The sequence below is a fragment of the Pelmatolapia mariae genome, linkage group LG5 (genome assembly GCF_036321145.2).
Source record: "Pelmatolapia mariae isolate MD_Pm_ZW linkage group LG5, Pm_UMD_F_2, whole genome shotgun sequence".
Lineage (NCBI taxonomy): Eukaryota > Metazoa > Chordata > Actinopteri > Cichliformes > Cichlidae > Pelmatolapia > Pelmatolapia mariae.
Window position 1 is genome coordinate 24,539,498 of NC_086231.1, and position 27,811 is coordinate 24,567,308.

A 27,811-nucleotide genomic window follows, 5' to 3' on the forward strand; every position below is an offset into this window, starting at 1 on the left:
TCCTCCGTGGCAGCTGCATATTCAACATCTTGTGTCCAGTGTATCCACCTTCCCCCCTCTACACGTACTCAAATCTCAGTCTTCAAGTCAAGTCAAGTCAAGTGGCTTACTGTCATTTCAAACACGTGCAGCGGTACAGTACACAGCGTAGCGAGACAATGTTCCTCCAAGACCATGGTGCTACATATAACATATAACAGACAATCAACACAGGACTACATAAAGCGCGATTGTGCAAAAATAACAAAACCCCCCAAAACTAAACACAGTGAAACACCAGACAGAACAGAACAATACAGACACAAGACAGTGCAGACACAACAGTGCAATAGAAAAGTGCAACAATGACAGTGGGTTGTTCAAAAGACTGAGCATTGTGTAAAAAGTAGCTTTATGTATGAAGGTGTGTGTGTGTGTGTGTGTGTGTGTGTGTGTGTGTTTAATCTTTAATCCTGAGTGTTCAGGAGTCCTGTTCTCTAACTTTGTCTCCTAGGCGTTCAACCTGAGATTTCCCTCTGATGTACTTATTTCTAATCTCATTCATCCTGGTCCATCCCAAAGAAAATTCTAACATCTTCAGTTCTGCCAACTACAGATCAGTGGCACTGTCTTCCAGCCGTATATCATACCAGGTCTAACTAGCATCTTATAAACCTTCCTTTTCACTCTTGCTGTTATGCTTCTGTCACAAATCTCTCCTGACACTTGTCTCCAGTTACTCCCCCCTGCTTGAATTTTCTTCTTCACCTCTCTTGTGCACTGTCCATTGTTTTGGATGGTTGACTCCAGGTATCCAAACTCACCCACTTTCACTACCTTCGCTCTTATCAGCTTCCCTATACCCATCATCCTTCTCTTTCACACATTTCTACCCTGTCTTGCTCATTCCTTTTCTCTCCAGAGCATACCTCCACCTCCCCGGGCTCTCTTCCAACTGCTCCCTATTCTCACTATAGATCACAGTGTTATCTGCAAACATCACAGTCAACGGACACTCCTGTCTGACCTCATCTGTCAACCTGTCCATCACCACTGCAAACAAAAAGGTGCTCAGACCCAATCCCAGATGTAATCCCACCTCCACCTTGAACCCATCTTTCACTCCTACCCCACATCTCACCGCTGTGTCCTCATACATGTCCTGCACCACCCTCACATACTTCTCTGCCACTCCTAACTTTCTCCTGCAGTATCACAGTTCCTCTCTTGGCACCCTCTCTTTACATCCACAAAGGCACAGTGCAGCTCCTTATGACTTACTCTGTGCTTCTCCATCAACAATCTCAAAACAAACGTCACATCTGTAGTGCTCTGTGAAGGCTTGCCGATGCTCACTGATTATCACCTCTCTTCTCACCCTAGCTTCAACAACTCTTGCAACAAATCTTATGAACACGTGATATTTTGTATAAATAAATAAATAAATAACACAGCAAATATTATTTTTATTCCTTATTTTTGTGTGTTCTCATTCTTGCTGGCTACTGAGTGCAAATTTTAAATCACCAGAAACGGATACGTGGTGGAATTACATTAAAAAAAATGAATTTGAAACGAATAAAAGAAATTGAAAACATTCTGCACAATAAGACTGAAACAACAATGAGAGAAACAACCCCAAAACTGCTGGTCAAAGCACAGGAAAAATAACGAAAAACAAAAATCATTAGAAGAAAATCCCTGAGGGTAAGAAGACAGAAGAAAGTAGTTGGGGGTCACGTGACGGGGTCGAGCATCTTTTTTTTTTTTTGGTCCGTTTTAGATGGTGGCAGGAGCTCCGTGCAGCCCAAAACAAAAATGACCAAACTGCAATTTTTAAACGTCTTTTTGACTGAGCGTCTCATGCTTGCTGCGCAGGAGATTTACAAATCTGTCGAGGACACGATTTTGGAGTACCAGGAGGAGATAGCGATCAGGGAGCGGGAGAACGACCATCTGAGACGCAGGCTGCGAGACGCTGGGATTGAAATATGGCCAGGTTAGCTCCACTCTAAGCTAACGGTGCAGTGGCTTCTTCTTCAGCCGAGTGTATGCGGGGAAGCGGGGATTGGTAGGCAGATGAACTGAAACAGCGGCGCTCAGGGCGGATACGTCAATGATGAAAAGCTGCAGCAGCAGCCGAATAATTTCGACCCGCTTCCAAGCAAGTCCAGTTTGGTCGCTGACAAGCTAGTTGATGTTAGCTGCTGGTGCTGTTGTTGTGGAGGGGCTAATGCGATAGCAACCTTTGTTCGTTAGCCAGCCTGCTAGTCTACTAGGCTAGTGCCTATACCCGGGCTAGCACTGAGCTGTATCTGAATCCTTGTGTGTATACTGACGAATTTGTTTTGCAGACGCATACATTATCTGACAGTCACACATGCTGGAGAAGGAAAAACAAACAAACCACCACACAAGTGATGTGTCAGCAGTGTTTGTTTACCCCAGTCTTAAACCCCTCATTCACAAACACCCATAATTCACTAGGGTTCCAAAGTGCTGGCAAAGATGCCATTTAATTATTAGAAATGTAGATACTGTTGTTTGCATGACACATTAATCTAAAGTACCAAATTCCTGTTAAATCCACTGTAAATTCTTATAATACATCACTTTAAAGTCAGGGGTGTTAAACATAAGGCTCCAGTTTGGCCTAATGAATGGCTTTGGTAAATGTGAATGACAGCATAAATGTCTGACTATTAACTCCATCTGTTTTTGAAAGTTTTACAGCTTTTGCTACAATAACATTTCCCAAACCAATTAAGGATAAAAAAAAATTAACAATTAAACTCTCCTGTTTTATAACATAGTTGGGGCAACGAGCTACTTGAAACCTTTCTGTAATATTACATATGCATCTCTTACAATTCTACTTCTTTCATTTACTACAGCAGCATTACTTTATGTTGAAGAGAAACAGACATAATGTTGAAATTTCACCTTTTTTATATCAAGATATCTCAAGGAATTTCTTTTTCTTTTTTGCACTGACAGAAAGTGGGACTTTCACCGGATCCGCACAGTTAAGATTGAAGTGGCTAATTGTGGCCTAAGTTTATCTGTATAGAATAATTTAAAACAAAAGAGGTTGACCCAAAGTAATTTACAGGCACACTCTTTTGTAATTCAGGTTTCGAAAGGAGGTGTGGGGTTGGGCAATCACCACAAAGGCCTGATTTGCTTTAGTTTTCAGGGGAAAATGCATTGAAATAAGTTGTTGGGACAATGACTTCAGTGACCCTGACGCAAAATATGCAGTTAAAACATCTGTAATAATTATATAAACAGGATGTCCAACATGTCACCATCAACAGACTTTGGATGGTATCTTTAAAATGGTACACTTTAACTTTACCCTTGTAGCTAGACTACTTATATACACTGTATTTATTGAGTATGTCTTTAGGCCATAGTCTTGTCATTATTGATCATAAAACAAAATGTTTAGGATGCCACCATGTCACTCGTACTATAAGCTGTGACCACGTCAGATTTTTAACATGGCATAACTAAAATGAAATATTTCTGTTTACATGTTCTATTAGTTTTACTTAAGAGTGTCACACGTTCAGCTCTTTGCCTGTTTCATGTTAAAAAGAAAGTACAGAAAAAGGTTAACAAAGAAGATGCATCTACCATTTCTTCAAGTTCTTGTGTTGAGGAACAAGGGATTTTAATATTTGATTTCAAATGTCATCAACAGGCTGTTACCATATTTTCTTCAATGCAGTCAGTGGTTTCGTCTGACCAGCTTCCTTCCATTGTCTTTTCAGATCGTCCGTCCATGGCGTTGTTGGACGAGGAGGATGGTGAGCATCCGCGACGCGAGTGGAGTCCCAGCATGGGGCACGAAGAACGCATTCCTATTCAGATCAAGGACAAAAGAGATATGCGGGCCAACCAAGCGGATGATCAGCTTCGGGGACATGCTTCTTGCAGCACACCGGAGAATATGTTCTCTCCTCCTCGTGTTGGAAATGAATATCCCCAGGATGGCCCACACACATCCAACGTCCCGCAGAATCAGGGTGTGGAAAACAGAGAAAGGGATCCTGGATCTCGAGGTCCCCCGAGGCATGTAAAGGCAGAGAGCGGAGGTGGCCACAGAGGCTCGACTTCCTCCAACAACGGTGCCCAGCCTCTTGCACCGGTCAATCCAAACTGCTCAAACGAGAACAACATTGACATTATTGGGGTGGAGAATGGCGGACAGATGGTTGGTGCTAAGGGTGCTGGAAACGGAGCGAACAGAGGACAGGCTTCTCACATGCGGAACCAGGGAGCCGGCGCCGTAGACTGTCCCCATCAGAAATCCCCCCTACAAGGCCACATGTCTTCTTTCTGTTGCAAAGTTTGCGGTGAGGCGTTTAGTCACGTTGGCCACTTACACGTGCATGTACAAGTGCACACTCGGGAAAAACCTTACCGCTGTGGAGTATGCGGAAAATGCTGCAGCTCCTCAGGCAGACTTCAAGAACACCAGCGTAGCCACACGGGAGAAAAACCGTTCCGCTGTCAGATTTGTGGAAAGGGCTTCACACAGATGGCTCACTTGAAGGTGCACATGAGGATCCACACGGGAGAAAAGCCATACAGTTGTCCTGTGTGTGGCAAGTGTTTCAGCCGCTCTGACAAAATCAAAAGGCATCTTCAGACCCATAGCCGTGAGGGAACATATTTCTCAGGGCAATGATGCAACTGTGTTGCTATACAATCTGTTGTGTGAATCTTGAAGAAACTTTTCTATAAAAAGCTCAAATTGCTGCCATTAGGACGATGAGTTGTTTCTTCCAATATTTCAGGATCGAAGAATTCTGCAAATCCTGGAGAACCTTTTTTTCTAACCTAATAATCCTCAGTCCATCAATAGAATTTATATTAGCCAGTTTAGTTTGTTGTTTAACACATTTTTTGTACTTGTCACTGAGTGTTAAATATTTGACACCATTTGCGTTATTAGCTAGACTTTCTGTAATATCTAGCCTTTCTTTAGTCAAATAAATAGCATGAAGAAGTCTTCCACCCACATCTTGAAGCTGAGACACATCAAGATCTGCAAGAATGTCCAGCACAGTCACAGCTTATGAGCAGCCGGTCACTTCCAAGTCACACATGAGTTTTAAAATCTCTCACTTTATGACTTAAACTAAAGAGCAATGTATGCATAAAATCATCTTAATTTTATTAGCTAACAAACAGAGCTAATAGTGATGGTTTGGCAAATGAAATCTGTGTATTACATGGCTAAAACACTGCCGTTTTAAAAAAATACTTTTATTTTTAAATGTAGCATTTTTTAAAAGAAAAATATTAGTGTTGCCAAAAAGCCCTGTAAACTGGAGATGTGGCTGATATAAAAGGAAGAGTCTGATCTAACATTTATCTCCAACAATTTTCTTATTGTCTAACTTTCTTTTTTTTTTAATTAGGTGCTGTTACATTAAATACTTACATGCTGCTATCTCACATGAGCCCTTTTCAGACATGCTTGCCTTATCAGCCTGTTAAACTTACGGCACATGTCATTTTAACACAAACTTTTGTGTTCACATAACTTACTGCTTCCACTGCAGAGATGGAGAGAGCCGTCGTGCAAACACAGTTTTCCTGTGTGTGCAAACAATGTGCACACTTTAGGGTTATTTCTCTCTGTCATTGTTGTCAGGAGAAGAGTCTCTCTGTGTGCTGCAATGAAGGTGCTGCTGAAAGAAGCGTCCCCTGACCCTCTCACACAGGCTCAGACAGGTCCCTACCTGTTCTGTATTACGCAGCTAAAAGGCATCATAAAGCTGAACACCTGTCAAAGAGCACAAGAGGCATGCACTTTGGGATTCTTGTGTTTGTCTATCCAGTAATGTGACTGGATGTATTTCAGACTTGTGCACAAAGTGGCACATTACGAGGTCTGACTTTAGTGAGGTTTGACTTCTACAGAAAAGTGTCCAAGGTGCATTAGGATACTGTGTGCATGTCTGAAAGTTAGTCTTGTTTCATGATGTTGATTAAAAGGAGGATACATCTGTCAGAAGAGTGCACCACTATTTTGTGAGATTCTGTATAAAATCCACTGTTTCTGACCCATTATACATTTAGGAATTTTGTGATGTCTTTTTTTGTTTGTTTTAACAACATGCACTATTGCATTAGTCCTGGATGATGCAGGAATTGACACTATGACAGGGCCAGGCAGTATTAGCAGAAACTGTGTGGTTTTTCAGGGATTTCATTCACAGTAGTGATCATTTAAATGTTTTTGGAGTTGCCTCCCTCCGCTCAAGATTTATGATTGGTTTGTCATGGATTAAAGTCTTTCCTCTTCACAGTGATTGATCCCTTCACAGCAGATCCATCAGTTTCTCCTCTCAGGATTAATGCTGCATTCATAACTCGGGGCAGTTGAGATGCATTAAACAGTTATGATAAATTGAATTTTGTCTCTGCTTGTAGCTGAAGTAAATACAAAAAAAGAAACTTGTATCCACGTATCGTGCAAAAAGATGAACCATAACGAAAGAGTGGTCTTTCCAGAGTGTGTCAGAGCTCAGTTGCTAAGGAGGCCTTGTCTCGCATCATTTGTCCCTCTACATGTGATGAATGCAGCATGAAAAAAAAACAAAACTAAACTCCAGCACATCTTCTCAACTTACCAGCAGCCCAACTCACAGTCTTCTCTGGGACATCTTTGCTCCCCTGCGCACACATTATACTGTACAGTGTTGTATCAATATGTATTAAATGTTATTTTTTAATAAACTAGCAATTGAGTAGTTGTTGCAGTTGTCTCATATGTTGCCAAAGTATTCTAAGAGAGATTATTTTCAGAGCCAGTCACATCAAGCATCCAAAGGTACAAGACACTAAAGTTTGCACATTTAGACAAAACTTCTGGCAGCTTGAATTTTCGTGTTTGACGAATTACAATGTTCCAGTGAAGTTAACAATAAAATGTAAACTCTAAATAATACTACCCAGGATTTGAGCACAGCCCCTTCATATGGGAGGCAAATGTGTAACTACTAAACTATGAAAGCGCCTCAGACTTTGGACAAATGAAGGTTATTTGTGCCATGGCTGTATTTAAGAATGCTGATTAAATGTTTGCTACTCAGTACCGCTAAATCAAGTCTTGAATGTAATTAAACTCCTACTGAGTTTCAGCTGCTTCAGAAAATTAATTCAAATTCATTGTCACATCTTTAGCATTCAAGTTCCTTGGCCTTCGAAGTAAACATTGAAAACCATTTCTAAATAACACCTGTCTGCTCAAAAGCAGTGCATAAACTATTGGCTTGTAACAGATCTTTGCAGATCATTCACAACACAAACTACATCAGAGTAATGGAGTTTATTGTTGTAGTCATGATCCAGTGAACAGGCTCCTGGTAAAAAGATAGATTGTGTTTTTCTGTGTCTCTGTGTGTGTGTGCGTTTGTGTGTGTGCGTGTGTGTTATCCCTTCCCTCTAAAGAATTATTGAGGTAATTTAGAAATTTTATACAGTTTTGGAAAAGCTGGGGAAGTTTCTTAGAATGACAAGCTTTTGCTAGTTGTTGAGTCAGAGTAAGATCAAGAACTGTTAGCTGTCAGCTTTACAGTGTATATTAGCAGCACAGATTAGTTTGCAGTATGTCAATAACAAATTTCTGTCCCTGCAAAGATGGTTAATTTGGAGAAATCCACTGCCCAAAAACAATGTATACTAAGTTTTAGTTAGGTTTGACTATTTTATATTCATTACACAATACATACACTTAGGGACACTGACCTGTTTCTCTTAGTTTAGCATCAATGCCATGGCTTATCTGGAGAAAGAATGGAGTATGCTGTGCTTTTCTACTACACCACAATCAGTGAAATGTGCCATTTCTTTTAGTTACAATAATGCACTTTATAGGCATATAAAAACAAAGAAGCAGCATGTACAATCAAGAACTTTTAAGCAGGCTGTCACAATGTGTTACTCGTCTCTTAATAATAATGCAGTCATGCTATTTTATATTGTAGTAACAGATTCACAACACCTGGTGGAGTCCTTTCCATGTGATTGTTGGTCATTAGTCTGACTGCAAGAGTGTGAAATATGAATGTAAATCTAATCAAATAAACAAACATTGGTGTTGAAACACTGAAGTGCTATGCTGAACTTTTATATATTGAAAGCAAGTCATTATTATCAATGGACCAAATTCAAACTTCTTTCTATATGTTTTTGGGTGCATTCAGTCTTTTTCTGCAACAATTAGTGGAACGAAGCAATCACAGAAAGCTCTAGCACCAATCGGGCAAATCATCTGGAACGGAAACAAGATGCTATCAAAGGCACTTTCACAACTTTTCAGACATAAAGGAGTATTCACTCAGTTTTGTGATATTTGTCAAAGTTCTAACATCCTTGTTTGCATATCAGTCATGTGAATCAGCAGGCGTGAATACTGAGAGTGACTTGAGCATCGAGCAGCCCTTCTGGAGCCGATCAAGTTTGCAAACCACTCTGTGATCTGCAGTGAGATGTCACATCTCGTCAAAGTGCAAAGAGGAAGCAGTTATTGCACGCAGCAGGAAGATGTTGAATGATGTAACGCCAGAAGTCTGAGGCAGATCTAGCTGATATATTGCATTTTATTTGCTCATATCAAATTTCTGTGATAATACTGAGGTACTAAAGGAGGTCAGTTTGGAATGAAAACCCATTTTCTCTCTTGCTGAATAATTATATTAGCTAATCACAGTCAATCAAATCTCACCTCTTGTGCAATCAGCCAAAAGTGTCAAATGATTGGCTGTGTAAAAGAACTCAACTCCTCTCATGCAATCAGCAGCAGTGATGGCTCTTTTCCCTGTTTTTCTTTGCCAAGCGCTTACACACAAGTACCACTTAACTGGACTGTGACAAAAAAAAATTTCCTTGCATTTTTGTGGCCCACCATAATCCCACCATAAATATATCTGATGCATACACATATTATGTTTATATTTCATTTCATTTTGTTTAAATATAGATATTGAAGCAGGTCTTAATCAGGTTGCTTGGTACAGTTGTTTCTAGGGTTATTTCTTAGTTGCACTGTAGCATGTGACAATAATTAAAAGCTACACTTTAGCTATTAGCAGTGGCTCATGGTCAGAGTAGCTATTCACTTTGCTTCAGATTCTCTTTCTTCCTAAATATGTCCCTCCATCTATTTACTTATCACGTCTTCCTGCGACTGTGAGGCCTGGTTACTAGCTGTTACTAGTTGTTGCTGGGCTACTGTTCACGGTGTAGCAGCACTGATAGCTAACATAGTTAATTTGACATATTTAGCTGTATCTATTATTAGTTTCTTTTTAATGTTTTCCCTCAGCTTTTCATCTCCACCTTCGCAAGTACTTCCACACTAAATGTTTTCTACAAGCTGCGTGAACGCACAGCAAAGGGAGGGGAAGGGCCAGTCGTGTTAAGAGATTTGACTGAGGAATTTAGTATTAGTAGGGATGGGAACTAATAAGAATTTAGCAATTCCAATTATCAATATCACTTAGTGATTCAATTGGCTTCACCACCACATTACATCACAGACATTACATTCATGCACATTATTTACATGCTGCGTGGTCAAATGTTTATGCATCTTAGAGGTATTTCCCCTCTTAGTTGTGCTCAGTTTTGGGGTCAGTACTGAAAAAAGTAATAATTGCACATATTACAAAGAACCATTTTCTTAAAAGTAATGCAGTACGTTACTTAACTGCACAGTTACTTTCATGTTACTTTGTAAAATGATTTGAAACACACTGTCTCACTAATTAACATAAACCTGAGGCTACAGCCCCAAATGCCAAAACATATCTCTATCCCAATGAGGACACACGCGATCTTTCTCTTAATATGTAGGTATGAACAAAGCCGACAACACAAATCACAGATGAAAACCAGCACAAAGAAGAACCGGTGCTCGATTCCCATCCCTAAGTCTCAGTAATAAAAATGAATGAATGGGCTGCTGTCGGTGCTTGTACAGCCCACAAATGCGTTGGCATACTGGGAAAATGCCTGGTATACCAGATTACTAGTCCAGCCCTGGAAAAATAAAAAAGAGGGAATGTCTGCAGGATTGCCTGATGCAGAAGACTAAGGATTTTAGTCATGTGCCCAACAGAAGAGTGACTAATACTCAAAGGACAGATGAAGTGTTTATAGAGTTTGAAAACAAATTCTCACACTGAAATATTTCTGGTACAGAATGTTCATCATGAAAACAAATGGCCACCTCACAGCTGCGTGGTAGCCTATGTCACCATTTCCAGGCTTATGCTCCTCCAAAAGTGCAAAAAATTAAGTGTCTGTAATTCAGTGCTCTTGCCCTGATGAAGTTAACTATTGTAGTTACAGTATCAAAAACATATATTTTCATATATTTAAGTGGCTTTTAGCTTTTAGAGCAGCATAAGACAGAAAAGATGGAAGAATGCTGTATCACTTGATGTAATACTGAACTTAAAAGTACAAACATGCAAAACTCAAAGGCTAGAAACTAGGAACTAAAAACTAGAAACAAACTACCAGGAAACACTTTTTAAGAAGAGAACACGGCACACAAGAAAAAAGAGAGCAGGCAGGGATCAGGCGTCAGCAGAGGAAGACAGAGGACTTAAATACGCACAGGATCACCATCAACCATTTCTTCCTATTCAAAGGGAGTTTTTCTTCCCCACTGTCGCCAAGTGTTTGCTCATATGGAATCACCCGATTGTTGGGCTTTCTCTGGAAAAGAGAAAACCCCAACAATCAGGTGATTGTATAAAGGGCAGTGAGGTGACAGTGACACTATACGAATGAAATGGAAATGATTTGAATTAAACTGAATTAACTAACAGAAAATTAGTTTTTACCTTTATGTGTCTTTTCTTCTTTTGTGTCTCCATGCTGGTATGATGACTGTTTATTTTGCTAAAATCTTCTTTCAGTAAAATTCAGAAGCCTCTGAAATGCCTCTGAGATGCTCTGCCAGGCCTTTTCTGCAACTATCTTCATTTGCAGCTTTCTTGTGTGTCTTTCTACCTTCTGTCTTGTATTTACTAAATGAAAAGCACGCTGAACTGGGTGAAATCAGGTGACGGATTTCACGATAGAATTTATAAACTCAACCTGACTAACATAGAGTAAAGACCAGCATATGTGTACTAAAGACAAGACACTGGCTCACCTTTAAGTAAGAGGAAGGAAAGAAAACTGTCTTGAGACGTTATCTTAGAACTAGCAGAGAATGTGCTGTGTTGTTAAGATGTTTCATACTTTTGTATGTTTGTATTTCTAAATGATTCGCAATAAAGCTGCGGAAAACTGTTGAAAGAGAAGCATTGTCAAAAGCAGTGTCTGAGCATCTTTATTGATTTATCCCCTTTTCAGAGTGTAACACTTGTATGGCCGGTGTGCCAGATTACCAGTCCAGCTTTTTCCAACTTTTATCAAAACCTTGCTGACTTTGAAAAGAGTATAGTAAAAATGTAGCCCTAATGTTGAGTATAAAGTCTACAGGTACACCTGTTTTGCCTGCCTTGTTGTAATGCAACTCTCTAATCAGCCAATCACAGATCAGTAATTCAAAGTATTTTAGGCAAGTAGACATGGTCAAGACAGCCTGATGACGTTGAAACTGAGCATCAGGAAGAAAGGTGAGTGAAAGTGTGTTGGTTGTTGTTGGTAGTGTTTCAGAAAGTGCTGGTCTGCTGGGTCTCCAGGGTTTACAGAAAATATCCTGTGAGCATCAGTTTTCTGGGTGAAAATACCTTGTTGAGGTTAGAAGAGAATGACCAGAGAGCCTCGAAGCTGATTTAAGGGCAACAGTAACTCAATCAACCACTTGTTACAAACAAACTATGCAGAAGAGCATCCCTGAAAGCACAACACATCTGACCTTCTTGACCTTATACCTGTTTCAAGTAAACCTCTGACAGTGTGTTACTGTATTTGCTCGTACATACATATTTGAAAAATCTCAAAGTAATTTGATTGAAAATGCAAACCCAATGCTGGACAGTATTTAGAAAAGTCAGTGATCTACAGCTGTAACTGACAAAAGTACAAACTGTTTCGATAGTAAAGTATGCGTAGAACCAGTAGCAGTGTGCATAGGAATGTCAAGAATCTCGAATGTGGGTTCGGAAATGTGTTACTGATTTGAAAACTGCAATAACAGTAGCGAGAATGACTTTTCTGCTGTGAGAATAGCACCAAAGCGATCGAGAAAAACTACAATCTGAGCCAGCGTCTCATTGCAGGTCTGCACTGTTTCATAAATCTTCCCTTTTGCTCCTGCTGCTCTCCTCCTGTCACAAATTACTCATGACACTATAAGCATCAGGAAACGGACAAAAACAAAAACAAAAACAAAAAAAACTCAGGACAAAGCACCGACTACTGTATAGTACACTAATGCAATGCTATTAAGCTAGGTGAGAGTTGTGACTGACAAAAACTTTTCAAATGAACTGTGAAATTATTGCCTCAAACCAATAACAAAATGTGCTTAGTAGTGATGAAGTATGTGTAGAACCAATAGCATTGTGGAATTGTGTACAAACACAACGCAAAAGACTAATGCAGGCGAGGAAACACATTCGCAATTTGAGAACTGCATTAAGAGTGGTGAGAATAATCTTGCTGATGTGAGAATTGCTTCAAAGCGACTGAGAGAAATTGTAAAGCAACCACACAGGAAGAAAGCTGCAATGTAGCAATAAGCGATAAAAGAAAGAAAACCCATCTAACAGCGTCTTCTTTTCTAGAAACAGAGGCACTGTCACTTCTCATAGTCCACAGGCCTCAAGGTTTACGACTCCTTTGACAGAGTAGTCCAGTCATAATTATAGCAAGCCTGTTTGGTCATCAAACATCACAGTTTGGTGTACTTGCCATCCCTTGCACTCCAGCAAAGCTTTTACAGTCATTATGATGACAAAGCTGTCATCATCTAACAGAGCTGTACTTTGTGTCATGTGGGCAGTGAAAGAGGCTTACTTTTGGTCGGCACACATACTGATAATTCTTCTTTTCTCACTCCTATCATGTACCTATGTAACTGTGAGTGCCATGTGAAAGTACACCATAAAGACTCATATAATAACCCTTTCTATGTAACCCTCTCTATATACTGTTGCTTAAGTCATTCATGGAAAGTTGCTGTCTTAAAAGGACTTGATGAGGAAACAATGGCTGTAGTTACTGGCACCAGGCTTAAACCTTTGGTTTGTGTAAAGCCAAGATTTTACTTTTATGTTTATTCTTTTTATACAGTTTAAAAATATAAGATGTGAACTTGCCACTTTTTAGCAAGAGTGCTGATTTACATCCCTAGTCCCTGGACAGGACACATAAAACTGTTATTATATACAAAAGCCATACAACAAAAACACAAAAATAAGAGAAAAATGTAGATAATAAAACCTATTAAGTGAGTTGATATGGTTAGGGATGTTCACTGTGGACTAACCCCTAAGCCCTCAAGACATTACCTGGATCTGCTCTGCGGTTTTACCTTGATTTAAAGATAGCAGTGCTCAATAATCTTTTAATACACACCTTTACTAACAACTGTAAAAGGATGCTGTTGCAAAAGCACCTGCAGTTTGTATTGTCAGACCTCTCCGTTTATCTGTAGGAACACACACCAATGTTTCCCAACTGTAAAAATGATATTTTCGCGACATTCAATCATTCCTTAAGATCTAAAGACACTGGGACAATAATCTATGACCTAATTAGTGTTTCATTGTCTGACAGTTGTTGATTGAGAGAACAGAGAGATGAACGTGTTCTCCAGGGAACATTTATATGCTGGCCTCCAATGAACATTAACAAAGTGATTCATTGCTCTCACTAATTAAAAAACACCTCAGGTTTAAAATTTGAAGTGGGCAGCCTCGATCAAACGAAGCTAAGATACAGAAAAGAGAGGATGCTGCCATCTGTCCCAGAATATGTAAGACTAGGATTTGAGTCACAGATCTGCTGTTGGACGTCTACCAGGAACCAAGAGGAAAAAAATATTCCCCCACACAAAACATGAATGTGTGTGTTTCCACCAGTTTCTTTGTGTGACTGTGGTGACCCGTTCCTGTTTTTGTCACAGTCACACAAGTCAGCTTTGTGTGGCAGGTACACACATTTTCAGGACATCGATTCAGTTTTCCTTCTCTTCAGTGGAGCGGTATTCATCCTATCAGAGAAGTCTGCAGGGAGTCTGTAACAGAGATCTGACTTTCTGCAAGCGGAGTCTGTGCTGTTATTCACAAGACAACACTGAAGTAAAAACGTCACTTTACTATGACAAAAACGAGAAATCATTCAGCTTTGGGGAGATTTTACGGTTACCATAAAGCCTATTCCAGCTGTCATGGAGTGAAATAGACCACAGAAAGTCACAAGCCTATCACAGGCCAACATTAGAGACAGACAACCATTTATGGTCACATTCTGTCAGGGCACTGGGTTTGTGACCCAGCATTTTGAGTTTATTTTGTATGTCTGATTTCTTATGATGTATTAGGTTTTGTTTAGTTAAAGTTTCATCCATGCTCCCTTGTTTGTGTCGTTTTCTGTTTCCTGTCTCTTGTCCTCTCTGTATGTATGATTTTTAGTTATGTCTAAGCCTTGTTCCACTTATCTGTTTCCCTGCTCCTTTCCTTGTGTATCATTCTGTCTCCCCAGTCTGTTATGTTTCATGTCTGCATTTTCCATGTCATATTGTCAGGCTTGTGCTGTCACAGTCTTCATCTCATTATGTTTCCTGTTTTGTTTTGACAGTCTCGTGTTTCCATGTTCAATGCCTTTAGTTTTGCTTCCCGTGTGGCGTCATGTTCATTTGTGTCAGCTGTGTTTCCCCGTGTGTATTTAAGTCCTCTGTCTTTCTTTGTTCAATGTGAGGTTGTCTTTTGAGTTCTCGTCATGGTTCCAGTTTTTTTTCTCTTCATGTTCAGGTTTTTATCGTGTTCAAGATTTTGTTCTTTGTGTCTTGTGTTTACCATTCAGTTTTTCCCAGTGTAGATCTAGTTAGTTTTGCCTCAGTGTGCATCTGCCATTTGTTTTGTACCTTTTTTCCACCCACAAATGAACGGCTTGACTTTTGTTAAATTATAGTTTCGTTCCGAGCGTCTGCATTTGGGTCCTCTTCCCTCCACATGGTCTGTCAGTGCAAACCGTGACACATTAATGACAATTTATGACCACCAAATAACTAACATCCGTTTGTTCCATCTTTGGACTATGACAGAAAGACAGGGTGCCTGTAATGGAGCACATGCAGGCACTTTTTTAGCATCAGGTTAGATCTCCTTTTACCTCAGAACTGCCTTAATTCCTCATGGTGCTGGAAACATTCCTCTGATTTTGGTCCATACTGACATACTAGCGTTACACCATCACTGCAGATTTGTGGGCTGTGGATCCAAAAAAGTGCTCCATTGAACTGAGATTAAATAAGGTGCTGAAAATTAGAGAATTTCTGGTTCCACTATGATGCTCTATTGCATTGACATCTGGTGACTGTCATGTTCAACAAACCAGTTTGAGATGGTTTGAGCTTTGTGACAGTGCAGGGCATGATCAACTGTACAACCCCAAGTCTCTTATTTAATTTGGATAGATGTGATTTGTCCAAATGGAGCTAAAAAGTACTCCGGAAACCACACAGACCGACAAACATCCTGTTTCCATGTACATATCGTCTAAATACCCCATCATCTCAAACAATGATGAGTTATATCCTTGTTAACATTACATTTTTGATGTAATATATACACACACAAAAAAGAGGAGGAACACATTAATTTATCACGCTTTGCATTTCCTGCAGCTTTTGCTTGACGGCTCTCTGCCATATTGATCTGTTTCTCATTGAGAGCAGGCAGCAGGATTACATCTGTGCTGGTATGATCCCACTTTTATCTCAAGACACAACACTAGCTCTGGAGGAAATTAAAGCATATATTGTACTCTGGCAGGAGCTTAAATGACTTTGGTGCAAAACATAAATAAATATATTTCAAAAAGCCTTAAATAAGCCTGCGTAAGTACTTCTAAAGTCACTAAATAAGTCAGTAAATTTCTTTTACTGTACTGATGTCTCCCAGGGTTACCTAGAAACGCACAAGACTGTTGCGGTACCAGCATTACAGATCTTTTCTGTGAGTGATATTGTAGGGGTGCACTCGTTAGCGCTGTCCCCTCCTAGCAAGAAAGATCTGGGTTTGAATTTGCTGTGATCCTTTCTGTGTGGAGTTTCTATTCTTTCTGCCAGGTGCTAGGTTAATTAGTGCAGTAATTGTAAGTTGGCTTTAGTTGTGAATGCAAGCGTAACTCTCTTTGTGGTTGTCCTTTGTAACAAAGATGTGCAACTGTGGTAACTGAATCTCTTTTTTCCCCCTTCATATTGAAACTCACTGCTAAAAGGTTATTTGGGTACATCAGAAAATTACACTAAGGCCGGTCACCTTGAAGTAATGAGATGAGAAAGGGTCCCTGACCAAGCATGGGTGTGAATGTGTTGATGCAAATAACCTAACAAAAAGAAAAATGTCCCGCTATACAAGAAAACCCTTTGCTTTTCAATGAGGCATAGACATTTTAAAAATGACATTTAGTGTACATCAAAACTCTATTTTAGAGGCTGATCGTTTCACCACTGAACTATTTGCTTTTTTTAAAAATGCCATCCATCTATTTTTTTCCCATTTATCCAGTTCAATTTATCCATTTATCCAATTGATCTCAAACTAACCTAATCCATGCAGGTCTTTGGACAGCCGAAGGAAGCCAGAGTGAACTCAAGCAAACTCTACACACAGACTGAGAACAGAAAAGTTTCGGTCAGTCAGTGCATTTGAACCAGGATCTCTTGCTGTGAGGTGATAGTGATGGTGCTAATCGGCACACTGCATGGCAGTACCATTAGTAAGCCTCTCACTTAGACTTGGAGTTCAGATAGAAAAACACACCTGACAGATTTATTGTTTTACTGGAGCTGCAGGGGAAACACTAAACACATGATCATATTTAAAAGCCTGCAGAATGAACCCATTAAAAATTGTTGACAGGTTGTGTAATTGTCTTTCTTTGATTTTAATTTTGACTTCATAGGTCTCTGAGGCCACAGACTCTCGTGCTAAGGCTGTAAAGAAAAATGGGGCTTTAAACTAATATGATTTGCCATGCACACTATATAATAGCTTGGAAAATACATAACAAGCATCGCAGGGGATTAATTTGTCCATAATAGGATTAAAGACCTCAGTCACACATGAATGCCAACAACAGTACAGTAGCCACCCACCTGACTTTTGTTTCTTCCTTTTGCTGCCAGGGCCAGGAAAAAGCTTGAGGGACATGCCTGGATAAAAAAGGCCCTACCTAAATAGGAGTCTTTCAAAAGCTCAGAGGGATGAAGCTTTTACAGTGAAGCAGAAGAAAGGTAATTTGTGTGGAAAAAAGTAGGCACAGAGTTAAAGGAATAACATTTGGATAAATGCTGAGGGTAACCCATGGCTGCAAGTGTCTCATGGATTTAAGCTGGTTTAAACACTGGGCTCATTTGAAGTAAACAGTGTGCAGGGATGAGTGACAATACAAATGTCAGTGAGTGTGATGGCCTCAAATACTAATCTGACAGAACAGATCCTTATATAGGAGAAAACTAAAGCAACACAGGAAATACAAACTCTGTCTTTTAAATCTGTTCTCTGTTCTGGACTTGATCCCTGTGAATTTAAAAAGATGACTTGACACTGAATGAGTTTCTTATGTTTAAGAGTGAAGAAGTGTCACAGTTTCCTTTGTAACCCTAGTTTTTTCTGTGCTTTCTATTTTCCCTTGTTTGTGTCTCGCTGTTTCTTTGTATTTATTCATTCCATTCTACTAGCTCCTGTTTTATTTTGAAGGTTATGTCATGTGTTTTTTTGTAGTTTTTACATCCTCTCTTTGGTTCTTTTCAACTTCTTGGTGTCTGGGAACACCTGTACTTTATCACCCTTCTCCCAGTTGTGTATTTATTCTGCTATCAGGTCTCCTTGGTACTTTAGTTAATGTGTCACCTTTGGGTCAAATCCTTTCCCCATGAGGATGTGACAGGAAGCAGTAAACAGTCAGTCACTTTGGTTTCATCACTTATTTATGACATGCTGCACAGTTTCCCATCAAACCACGAGTGTCTTTTTTAAGTCTGCAAAATGTAGGATGCTTTTAATGGTTTTGAAAAGAACACTGATTAACGTAGTAATACCAATATTATATATATTAATTAATATTGCTGTTTTAAAGTAAATTTTCAAAATTAGTGTGTCTTTGCTAAGATAAAACACAACAACAACACTGACATTACAATATATAGCTAATGTGGTAGGTTTGTTCAAAGGCACAGTATGCTGCATGTGAACTAACGGTATCATCTGTTGGTTTCTATAAGCACTGTGGGGAAAAAACTGTCACCAGCTTAGAGTCTATGATCTTTTGTCAGCCATGTGATAAAACATGTCTGTCATTCCCTGCTCCAGGCTCCTACAGAAACCTCCTCATTTCTTCGATTTGGAAACTGGAGAATCCTTGATGATGGCAGACAAAGAACAATTTCAACGTCATAGAAGGAAAGAGGGTGTAAGGAAGTTTTAATAGAGGAAGACGCTACGTTTGATTAACCATGCAATGAAATTCATATGAGAGGCAAAGATGGTGACTGTACCTCAATTCTCTCAAAAAAAAAAAAGAAAAGAAAAGAAAAGAAAAGAAAAGAAAAGAAAAGAAAAGAAAAGGGAAAACCCAAACTAGGCACCATACGAGTGATTTTTTTCTACTGTTCTGGTAGATGAGCTCTGTTATTGATTGGCACTCAATAAGGCCAAAGATTATTTTCAGCAAAGTCATTCTTTTGTGAAATATGAGGACTTTTGTGTTACCCACCTGCTGTTCCTGCATTTTGTTAATGCAATGAAAGTAATAGCAGAAATGATTCAGTGATCTTTTACATTTTATGTTGATTTCAGACACTGGCTTACTTTCCTTTTCTGTCTTTCCCCCTTTCTCTGTTGAAACTCACATACCTGTTTTCTTAAACAATGTTATCGTTTTTATTTATTTCTCTCCTCTTGACATCCCTCCCCTTCTGCCTTTGCCCTTCTTTCTCTGAAGCTATCACTTCCTCCTCCACTCTCACTCCCTGTTGCAGCCTGGTCGTCTCTTGGCCTTGCCATCATATTTCAAAGCAGCCTTGCTGATCATAGCCTTGGTGCAAATACATTGTCTAAGCCATAAGTCTCCAGGATTACATGCACAATCGTATATCTGGTTTCCTATCCAAGTAAAGAGGGAAATCTGTGTGTTTTTCAGTCTGCTGGTACTGAATGCCTGTAAGTAGCAAAATAAATCACCCTGATTCAGTGTTGCGTGATTCTTTGGAGGACAGGAAATCAACAGTGTGTGACCAAAATAAGAATTCAATGACACACATGTTTCTAAAAGTGGAAGCAGGCCCTCTGTACAACTAACTAGTATTTGATGAAACACATCAGTCACTGCAAACACAGCCACTCTGCCAAGCTCTCAATTAGCAGACGAGTACAGAAACAAGTGTAACTACAAACCCAGTTCCACAAACATGCTGTCTAACATGGGCATACAAAGAGAATACAATGATTTACAAATCTCTTATAATCATCATTTATTCCCAATAGGGCATGGAAAATATCGCTCATTTAAATTGAGACATTTTACTATTTCATGAAAATTCTTAGACCTTCACCTCAAATTAATATAATATACTTATTTATATTATATTTATGTATTTCAACATGCAAAATATGATCATAAGATTCCTAGAATCTGGTGAAATCTCTTTGGAATCATTCTTGGATGTCCATGAGTTTTGGGCTCTCAATCCTGAGATTAAAAACAGGCATGGCTCTGCCACTGAAATCACTGCATGGTCTCAGGAACACTTCCAGAAACCACCGCCTGTGAACACCGTGCCATCCGTTAATGGTTAAAGCTCTATCATGCAAAAAAGAAGGAGCCATATGTGATCCAGAAACACTCCTGTCTTCTCATTGCCAAAGCTCATTTAAAACAGACTGAGGCAAAATGGAAAACTGTTCTGTGGTCAAATGAATTGAAATTTAAAATTCTGTTTGGAAAACATGCATGCTCCGTCCTGCAGTATAAAGAGGATAAAGAACATCCGACTTGTTATCAGTGCTCAGTTCAAAAGCCTGCATCTCTGATGGTATAGGGGTGCATTAGTGCCTAAAGAACCATCTACTTGCTCTGTATAAAGGCACCATAAGAATTGAACTCTATATAAGTGATCTACTGTGAATAAAATATGGATTATTGAGATTGTTGAATTTCTGTTTTTTTTTTCTTTCAGAATTGGGATTGTACTCAATGTCCACTCAAAACCCAACGCATGCAGTATCACTTTTCATACTGATAAGAAGGTTAACCGTTACATTAATTTTGCTTCTCATCTGAATGACACTGTAAACGCCTGTTCCACTTCCACATTGGAAGTGGAATCTGGACAGCTGTAATATCCAAGACAGACACAAATAATTAGCTAATAATACCAGGCTTTACCCACTTTAGACTTGTAAACCTGTCTTCCATAATGGTGGTTCTCACAAATTAGGGATTTGTGTACTCTTGCAGCACTACACTACAAACAGCACTGATTTTGAACTAGACAGTAATTCATCTGCAGATCCATGAGAAGACCCATGTTTACATAGATTAGAAAGCTTGCAACGTACACCAGTAACTACACATCGTCATTTTATTGGTCTATGCCAGACAGTATCACCTCCGTCTACAGCTTGGCGTTATGCATTTGCGCATGTTAAAGTTTTTAGGACAGCAGGAGGAACGTGATGGATCAAGCAACAAGCAGAAGTCAGCAGTCCCCACCAATATTATCAGAGTTTGGTCAAGAATAATACACAGATATGTTCAAGTGCAAGGAATGTTCCACCGTCACAAAATTCTTACATCAAAGGTATTTATCAATTTATCAAGCCAACAAATGTGCGTGTGTGTGTGTGTCTGTGTGTGTGTGTCATATTTTCAACTGCATTGAATTTGGCTTCAGCCAGTACTTAATTTGACTCGGTTTCTTTCATGCCAAACAACTTCTGGGCAATGGCACTTAAAAACATGTGGATTGTGTTGACAGTTACTGTAAAATAAGGTCATTTTCCCATGGACTCTCCATTGCTACTCTAATATGATGAATGACACAAAGATTACTGAGTTATTTGAAATTGCTGTACTGTCTGTTTAATACTTTATATTTACAGAAGGAAGGGAATGAAAGAAAGGGAGGGTGGCCAAATGAGGGCTGTTGAGGGCGTTGTGGTTCACTGCGCGCTGAGTTTAGTGGGCCTCATTAGAGACGAAGCTTCATAATAGAGGATTCTCACTAATAACCCTGCTGCTTTGACCCATGTGGGCCGACATGGTTTAGTGAGGACTGGCTTTGAAGAATACATCAGGATTTCAAGTGCCCCTCTCAGGTCCCTGGGGCTCTTCTGTTGTTTCCCCTTCTAGAAATTATTTATTGTGATGACAGGATTACTCTGAAAATCAATAACATTAATTAGTAAGCCATCAAATGAACTGGCCAAGCTCCAGAAGAGGATAAAGGACTTTAGAGACAAAAGTGGAGAAGTGATTTACTGGACTCTTTCCCCGGCTTCCTGCCAAATGTTGAGAGCTGAATAATGATTAGAGGACAATACATATAACCAATATGGACCCTCTATGTAAAGTCAGTTCATTACTTTTGCCACCAAATAAAAGTAAAATTGAAGCAAAATTGAGCATACCAACCTTCTTGAGATTTTAAATTTCCCATTTTAAAAACAACACTTTACTATACTTTATTATGTCATGAACTTAAGGTAAGCATTGATTCTGAAAAACAGGAAAAGTCTTTGACTCCCTCATAATGCAAGAGCTTCTATGGAGTTCACACCAGTCATACATCTGTGGAACATAAAATGCAATTAGACGCAGACGGTCCAGAAAGCTATTCCAAACAAGTGATAAGGTCGATAATTCTCTCCACTGCTCTCCATCAAATCCTCCTCTCTTATCTCTATGCAGTTTCAAGGAGTCCTGAATTATTTCCAGGTATTTGTGTCTTTTACTGTATTATACTTTATAATATGAGATGGCCAGAGAGATTTGTTTTGACATGATGAATGAAGACTATTTATGGTGACCCTGGTCCAGGACAGAGTCCTGAGGCGACCTGAGTGGAGATAATCCAAGGTTGTTAAGTTAAATGTATTCAGTCATCCTGCTGTACGTGTGGGCGATCTCTCCTTTTCTTTATGTGTATATACTGTAGATATCTATATTTCAGTATATGGACAAATTGATTTTCATTGATTTTTATGTTTTTGCTCCCCTACAACCTCATTTCATATAAGTCACACAGCGAACACGTGACAAGTTATGACACAAAAGTCTTGTTAACAGTGTGCGTTTGATGACATCAGTACAAACATCCCTCAGCGTATCCTGAGACGTTATTCTACATTTAGTCCAGTCAGCCACTGAGATGGGTCGATCAAAATGTCAGAGGGAAACGGGAGCGAGCTGGTGCAGAGACACGGAGGCCACTGAGACAGCAAGTGTCTCGGCTCAGTTCCTCAGAGAGGAGCAGTCGGTCTCGGCTGAGGTTCTGCATGAATGGTCAGACTGATCTTTGAGGCGGCGATGTATCAAACAAATGTCAGAGCACTGCCCAAAGCTGTCCAAACCAACACGATTTCCCCTTCATCTCCACCATTCCTTCACATGCTTCAAACGGCACAAAGTCTAAAGGGACACCATATGTAAAGTGAACAAGCTTCACAAGCAATTACCATCAAAAATGTAACTCTGAATAGGAAAAAAGCTAATGTTCACTATTTTGAGTTAATCCTGTTTTCCTAAAACCAAATAGATTAAAAAAATCTGTTTTATTCAATTTATCTAAATGTCACCTGAGTGGATGGTTACATGTACCGTGCTGTCTTCATGTGCCGTTTGCAATCTAATCTGAACATGGTGTCTCAAACCCCGCAGTGCTGACATTTGTTGCTGCAACAATGTTGTCACAGAGACAATAGCCTACCTGGGGAGAGAGGGAGACACAATTCAAAGAGGTTCAGCCTCACTGCCATAAAAAGTTAATCAGTGAAATGCAGCAAATGTCATTTATGGAATTCAGCTGTGCACATCTCCAAAATATTCATCAGGGACAGCGAACAATAGCCCATCCCCCACATAGCTTCATAACGATTTGACACACCATCACAGTCATAACATACAAAGAGCCAAATGACTTTCACAGCAGACGGGCTGTCTGGTTAATGGAGAGAAATCAAAGTGGAAGCTCAGGAGTTGGAAGGCGTCTTTAGCACAAACCAGACACAACAAACCATTTTTTAAAAGAAACAGTTAAATGTTTATGAATATATATATTAGTATTTACTGTTAGATGACTTTATTATGTGCGTACGTATAAATCTATAGTCAGGATAATATATTTAGTATAATTTGTTTATTAATGACATTTTTCAAGTATTTCTATTTGTTGTTTGACTAACTGCAGATGAAAATTAGTCATCAGCTAAAACTGGTAAAAAGCATCTTTTTGTCTTAGAAGATTAATGTTCTTGACAAATAAGCAAGAAAAAAATGAAAGAGACATTTTTTAAATACTGCCAGTGCAACCCTCAGCCCCCTAAAACATGCACCTATGATACAAGTTTAAGCATCCTAGGTTACTTCCTTCTTCACTTTTCGCAAGTTATTCAGAAAAAAACACAGAGATTCTAACTTGTCCAAGATTTTTACTGGATACACTTATGGTATCAATTTGAAAACCCAAGGTCATGACTTTCTTGAATTATTGTGTTCACAAAGTTTGGTGTCCAGCCAACCAACCAACCAACCAACCAACAGACTTAAATTTTATAATCATTAACTTTAGAGATCCTGGTCTGTCTTTGTGTCAACAAACCACCTGTATATTCAGCTGTATTTACACATCTTGCGTATGGTGCCTATATGTACCGTCTCTCCTCTTTACAGGTGGGCCAATCTGCTGAGACTATGTACAAACATCATCATACCTACAATGACTATTCACATCTATTTTCATCTGTTTTGTTAAAAAGATTTATTATAAATCCCATTTCTTTTGATTTTCCTGTATACTAGGTTCATTTCATTGTCCCTGTGTGAATGTAGTGTTATATTCCCTGTTTGTATTTTTTTCGTCTATGATTGTTGCTCATACACACTTAATGGTCAAGAAAATTGGGAATTTTGTTCAGCTCATCATTACATAGAGAATTAAGAATTAAATAAAGGCCTTAAATATCACAGACACAAACCTTAACATATGATAAAGCTGGAGATGTTTGTGACGACCATCAAAAATGTCCCTTAAATGTTTCTTTGACAGGTTAAAGGCACATGTACTGGTCATACCAACATTAAGGTGTTTCCTGTAAACATTAACCACAAGACTTACAGGTTAGTTTGCTTTTGTCTTTAAAACTGAACATGTTTCTATGCTTGCAAAGCAGACAAAAAATATATACATGTATATATAATTATAACTAGTATATATCATTCTGTTCTTAACTGTTTATAACCAACCACATTTTTGTGCCTGTCTCTCTTACAGTGGTATAACATAGATATTAAGAATAGGAAGATAAATTAACCAAACATGATCAAAGTGAGAAAGCGCCTCAGGCTAGTTACCACAAACATGTGATATTGACCTTTTCCTCTTCTCAGCAGGAAAACTGATACATTTTTGTCTCTAAAAAGCTTAACTATGCCTTTAATCTCCACAGGCTGATTCAAAAGTATACATGTTAGCAGTATCAAATTGCCAAAAGGCCACAGCCTAGATGAGGTCACCACCTTCACCTTTTTGCATGCCAAACATACATGCCATTGGTGGATGACATGTGCTTTTAATTTTACCGCAGCAGATCCTTGAAGTCCTTCAGGCTGTGAGGTGAACCCTCCATGTATCAGACTTGTTTTTCCAGGACACTCCACAGATGTTCGGTTAGATTGAGATCTGGGGAACTGGGAGGCTGTAGCTTGATCTCCATCATGTTCCTCAAACCATCTGCAGGGTTTGTTATCTTGCTGAAAGAGGAGATAGCCATGAAAGCGTGCCTCTTAAAACAAGGGGTGCATCTGGTCTGCAATAATGTTTAGGTAGGTGGTACACATTAGCAACCATGTGAACCCCAACGTTTCCCAGAACAACACTGACCAAAGCAAATACTGGTTTCCTGGTTTTCTGTGGTGACAAATTAAACTTTTAACCTACAAAAAGTTTTCAATTAGTGGCCTTAATTAAGGCTTGTTTCACTTCAGTGACCTTCTTATTCTTATGAGATTCCCATATGCAACGAGTCGGGTGATAGGTGGACACTGCTGGGGACCGAAGCGCATATTAGAAAATAACTGTTTTACCAAATAATTATATCAAGACTCAGTTTCCTGGCTGACAACAGGAAATTATGAGGGCCGAGTCTGAGCATGCCAGATGCTTATATTTTAAAACATCAGCACATATGATTTCAATGCAGCTGGCTCTTATCTTAATGAAACAGACCTTAAGCAAAATTACTTTTACCATGCTACACTGACTGTGGCATGGATGAAATTAATTCAACAAATGTATAAGTTTAAATGGCTGCACAAAGCTACACACGGCAGAAATCTCTCTAATCTAGAATCTAAAATTCTTTAATCTAAGCACCTCCAAACAGATGTGTGACTTTTTCCTGACTTCTGACTTCACACAGGATCCAAACTACACTCTCGCAGGTGAAAGTACTCAGCACAACCCCCAGCATCACCCCATCTTGCTGCCTTTGTTAATTTTTCACTTTTTAGGCAGTTGGGCTACAAGAGCCATCTCTTCAGTCGCAGTTGCTTAAAGTCCTCTTTACTTTAGGAAGTTATAGCATCCAAAAGGCTCCTGTGTGAGATAGCATAAGGAGATGTAGGTGATAATCCAGAGTGAAGAAATGCTAACCCTTTTTAGCATGTAGATTATTTTTGTAGAACAACAAATTTCTACCCTATTTTTTGGGAGGTTGGGAAAATAATGTACATTATCATATTTTTAAATATAGTTATTTGAATTTAAGCATGTACACAAATTTTATCAGTCCTCAGAAGGTGGCACTGTGTCCCATGTGGATTTGGTCCCTGAAAGGTTTACTCCACCCCTAGGTTAAAGTAGTAGTAGAACTAGAACTACTATGTTTGGTTAAAAAAAAGATCATCTCAAAAATATTTGTGGGAGAAAACGACTGTTGTTTTTTACGCATATTTCTTTTATGGCCAAACATTTCCCAGATGCCTCAGACCGTTAGGGCTTTAAATGTCACGGCTCAGCAGGAAAAAAAATAAGTAAATAAATAAATAAATAAGTAATGAATAATAAATGTAGGCAAAAGAGAAAATATTTACTGAAGGGCAAAGAGGGCTGAAAAAGAATTTTCCTAATAAGGATGAACTGCAACTTTAAATGAAGCTGAAGCGTTTGTTTGGATGGTAGTTTGCAATTTACTATTTCTGTCCTCCAACACAGAGTCATCCTGATGAAGAACTTCTTTGTTGAAACCGAGCTGCCACGTATTTTGGGAGATATGTAAATGACAAGCTTAAGTCAGGGTTGAGTGGGTGTCCAGTCTGACTTGTTAATGACCTCTCTGGGCCATGACGCCAATGCACTGGATCACTGGTCTGTGAAAAGGTGATGTTCAATCCCCTCTAAATCTGTTTCATGTGTCCAGTGAATACATCTGTTCATTAACTTTGTTACAAATACCACTGAAATGTATCCAAGAGACTTCTGACTAACTTTTAAAATTATGATTTTTTTTAACAATTGAAATATCTTCTTACAAGCTGCTTTGTCTTTGTTACTGTTTGTTACTTTTGCCTAAGTTATAACAATTTGATATTCCACTTGTAATGTCCTGATGAGTTATCTTCTAATCTCTCTATATGTTTATTTCAGAGATGCACTAATTGTCTGTATTATTTCCATTACAAATTCTGGTTAGAAGCTGACCTTTTGTTTCTTCTGTTTGCATAGAATAGAGAAACAAATATTTCTTGGGCACCGAGTGCCAGCCTGCACCCTCACCTGTCAGCTCCTCTCCTGGTGTGAATGAGGTGCCTTTGGGAGTCTGTCTCGTCTTCCTTGCTTTTCTCCCAGAGCACAGTGCATCTTTGCTGACCTGTCCATCATCTGAACCATCTCAGCCTCACAGAGCCGTGTAAACAACAAGCAAGCAAACAAGAGCAGGAGATACACCTCTGATATAGGACGTGGGATACATAATAATCAGACTCTCGTACACTCAGCAGGACCAAGAGGACTGACTGCAAGACTGCCATATTGTCCACACTGCATGTATTTTACAGGAAGATTTCTCCCAGCAGTTAGGATATAAAGCCACAACCATCAGTGTGATGAGAAAGAATGCTGCTAAGCCACAGATTTCACAGGGTGCATACAAAGTATGTGGCCAGCTGTCACTGTTAGGACTGTCAGGCTGTTAAAAATGTGCTGTAATTGGGAGATGCCACAGATGTGGCTTACTGATGAAGTGCAAACCTTCTAATGACTTCATGTTAATAAAGCCAAACTCCAAAAACATATTCAACTGATAGATACTACCTCTCTCTCCCACTGAAGGAGGGCTATATCTGTATGTTTGGTTCCTGTTTTATTGAATGGGAACAGTCTAATTTTGTCATGATCCTG

At 39.2% G+C, this 27,811-nt stretch overlaps 1 protein-coding gene across 1 annotated transcript; it reads left to right on the forward strand.

Moving 5' to 3' along the window:
* The first annotated feature begins 1,577 nt into the window (after window positions 1-1,577).
* Window positions 1,578-6,749, forward strand: LOC134627170 (zinc finger and SCAN domain-containing protein 22-like). The gene is made up of 2 exons (XM_063473112.1): window positions 1,578-1,978; window positions 3,756-6,749. The coding sequence occupies exons 1-2, from the start codon at window positions 1,798-1,800 to the stop codon at window positions 4,673-4,675; spliced, it is 1,101 nt and encodes a 366-aa protein (XP_063329182.1). The 5' UTR covers window positions 1,578-1,797; the 3' UTR covers window positions 4,676-6,749.
* Window positions 6,750-27,811: the final 21,062 nt, after the last annotated feature.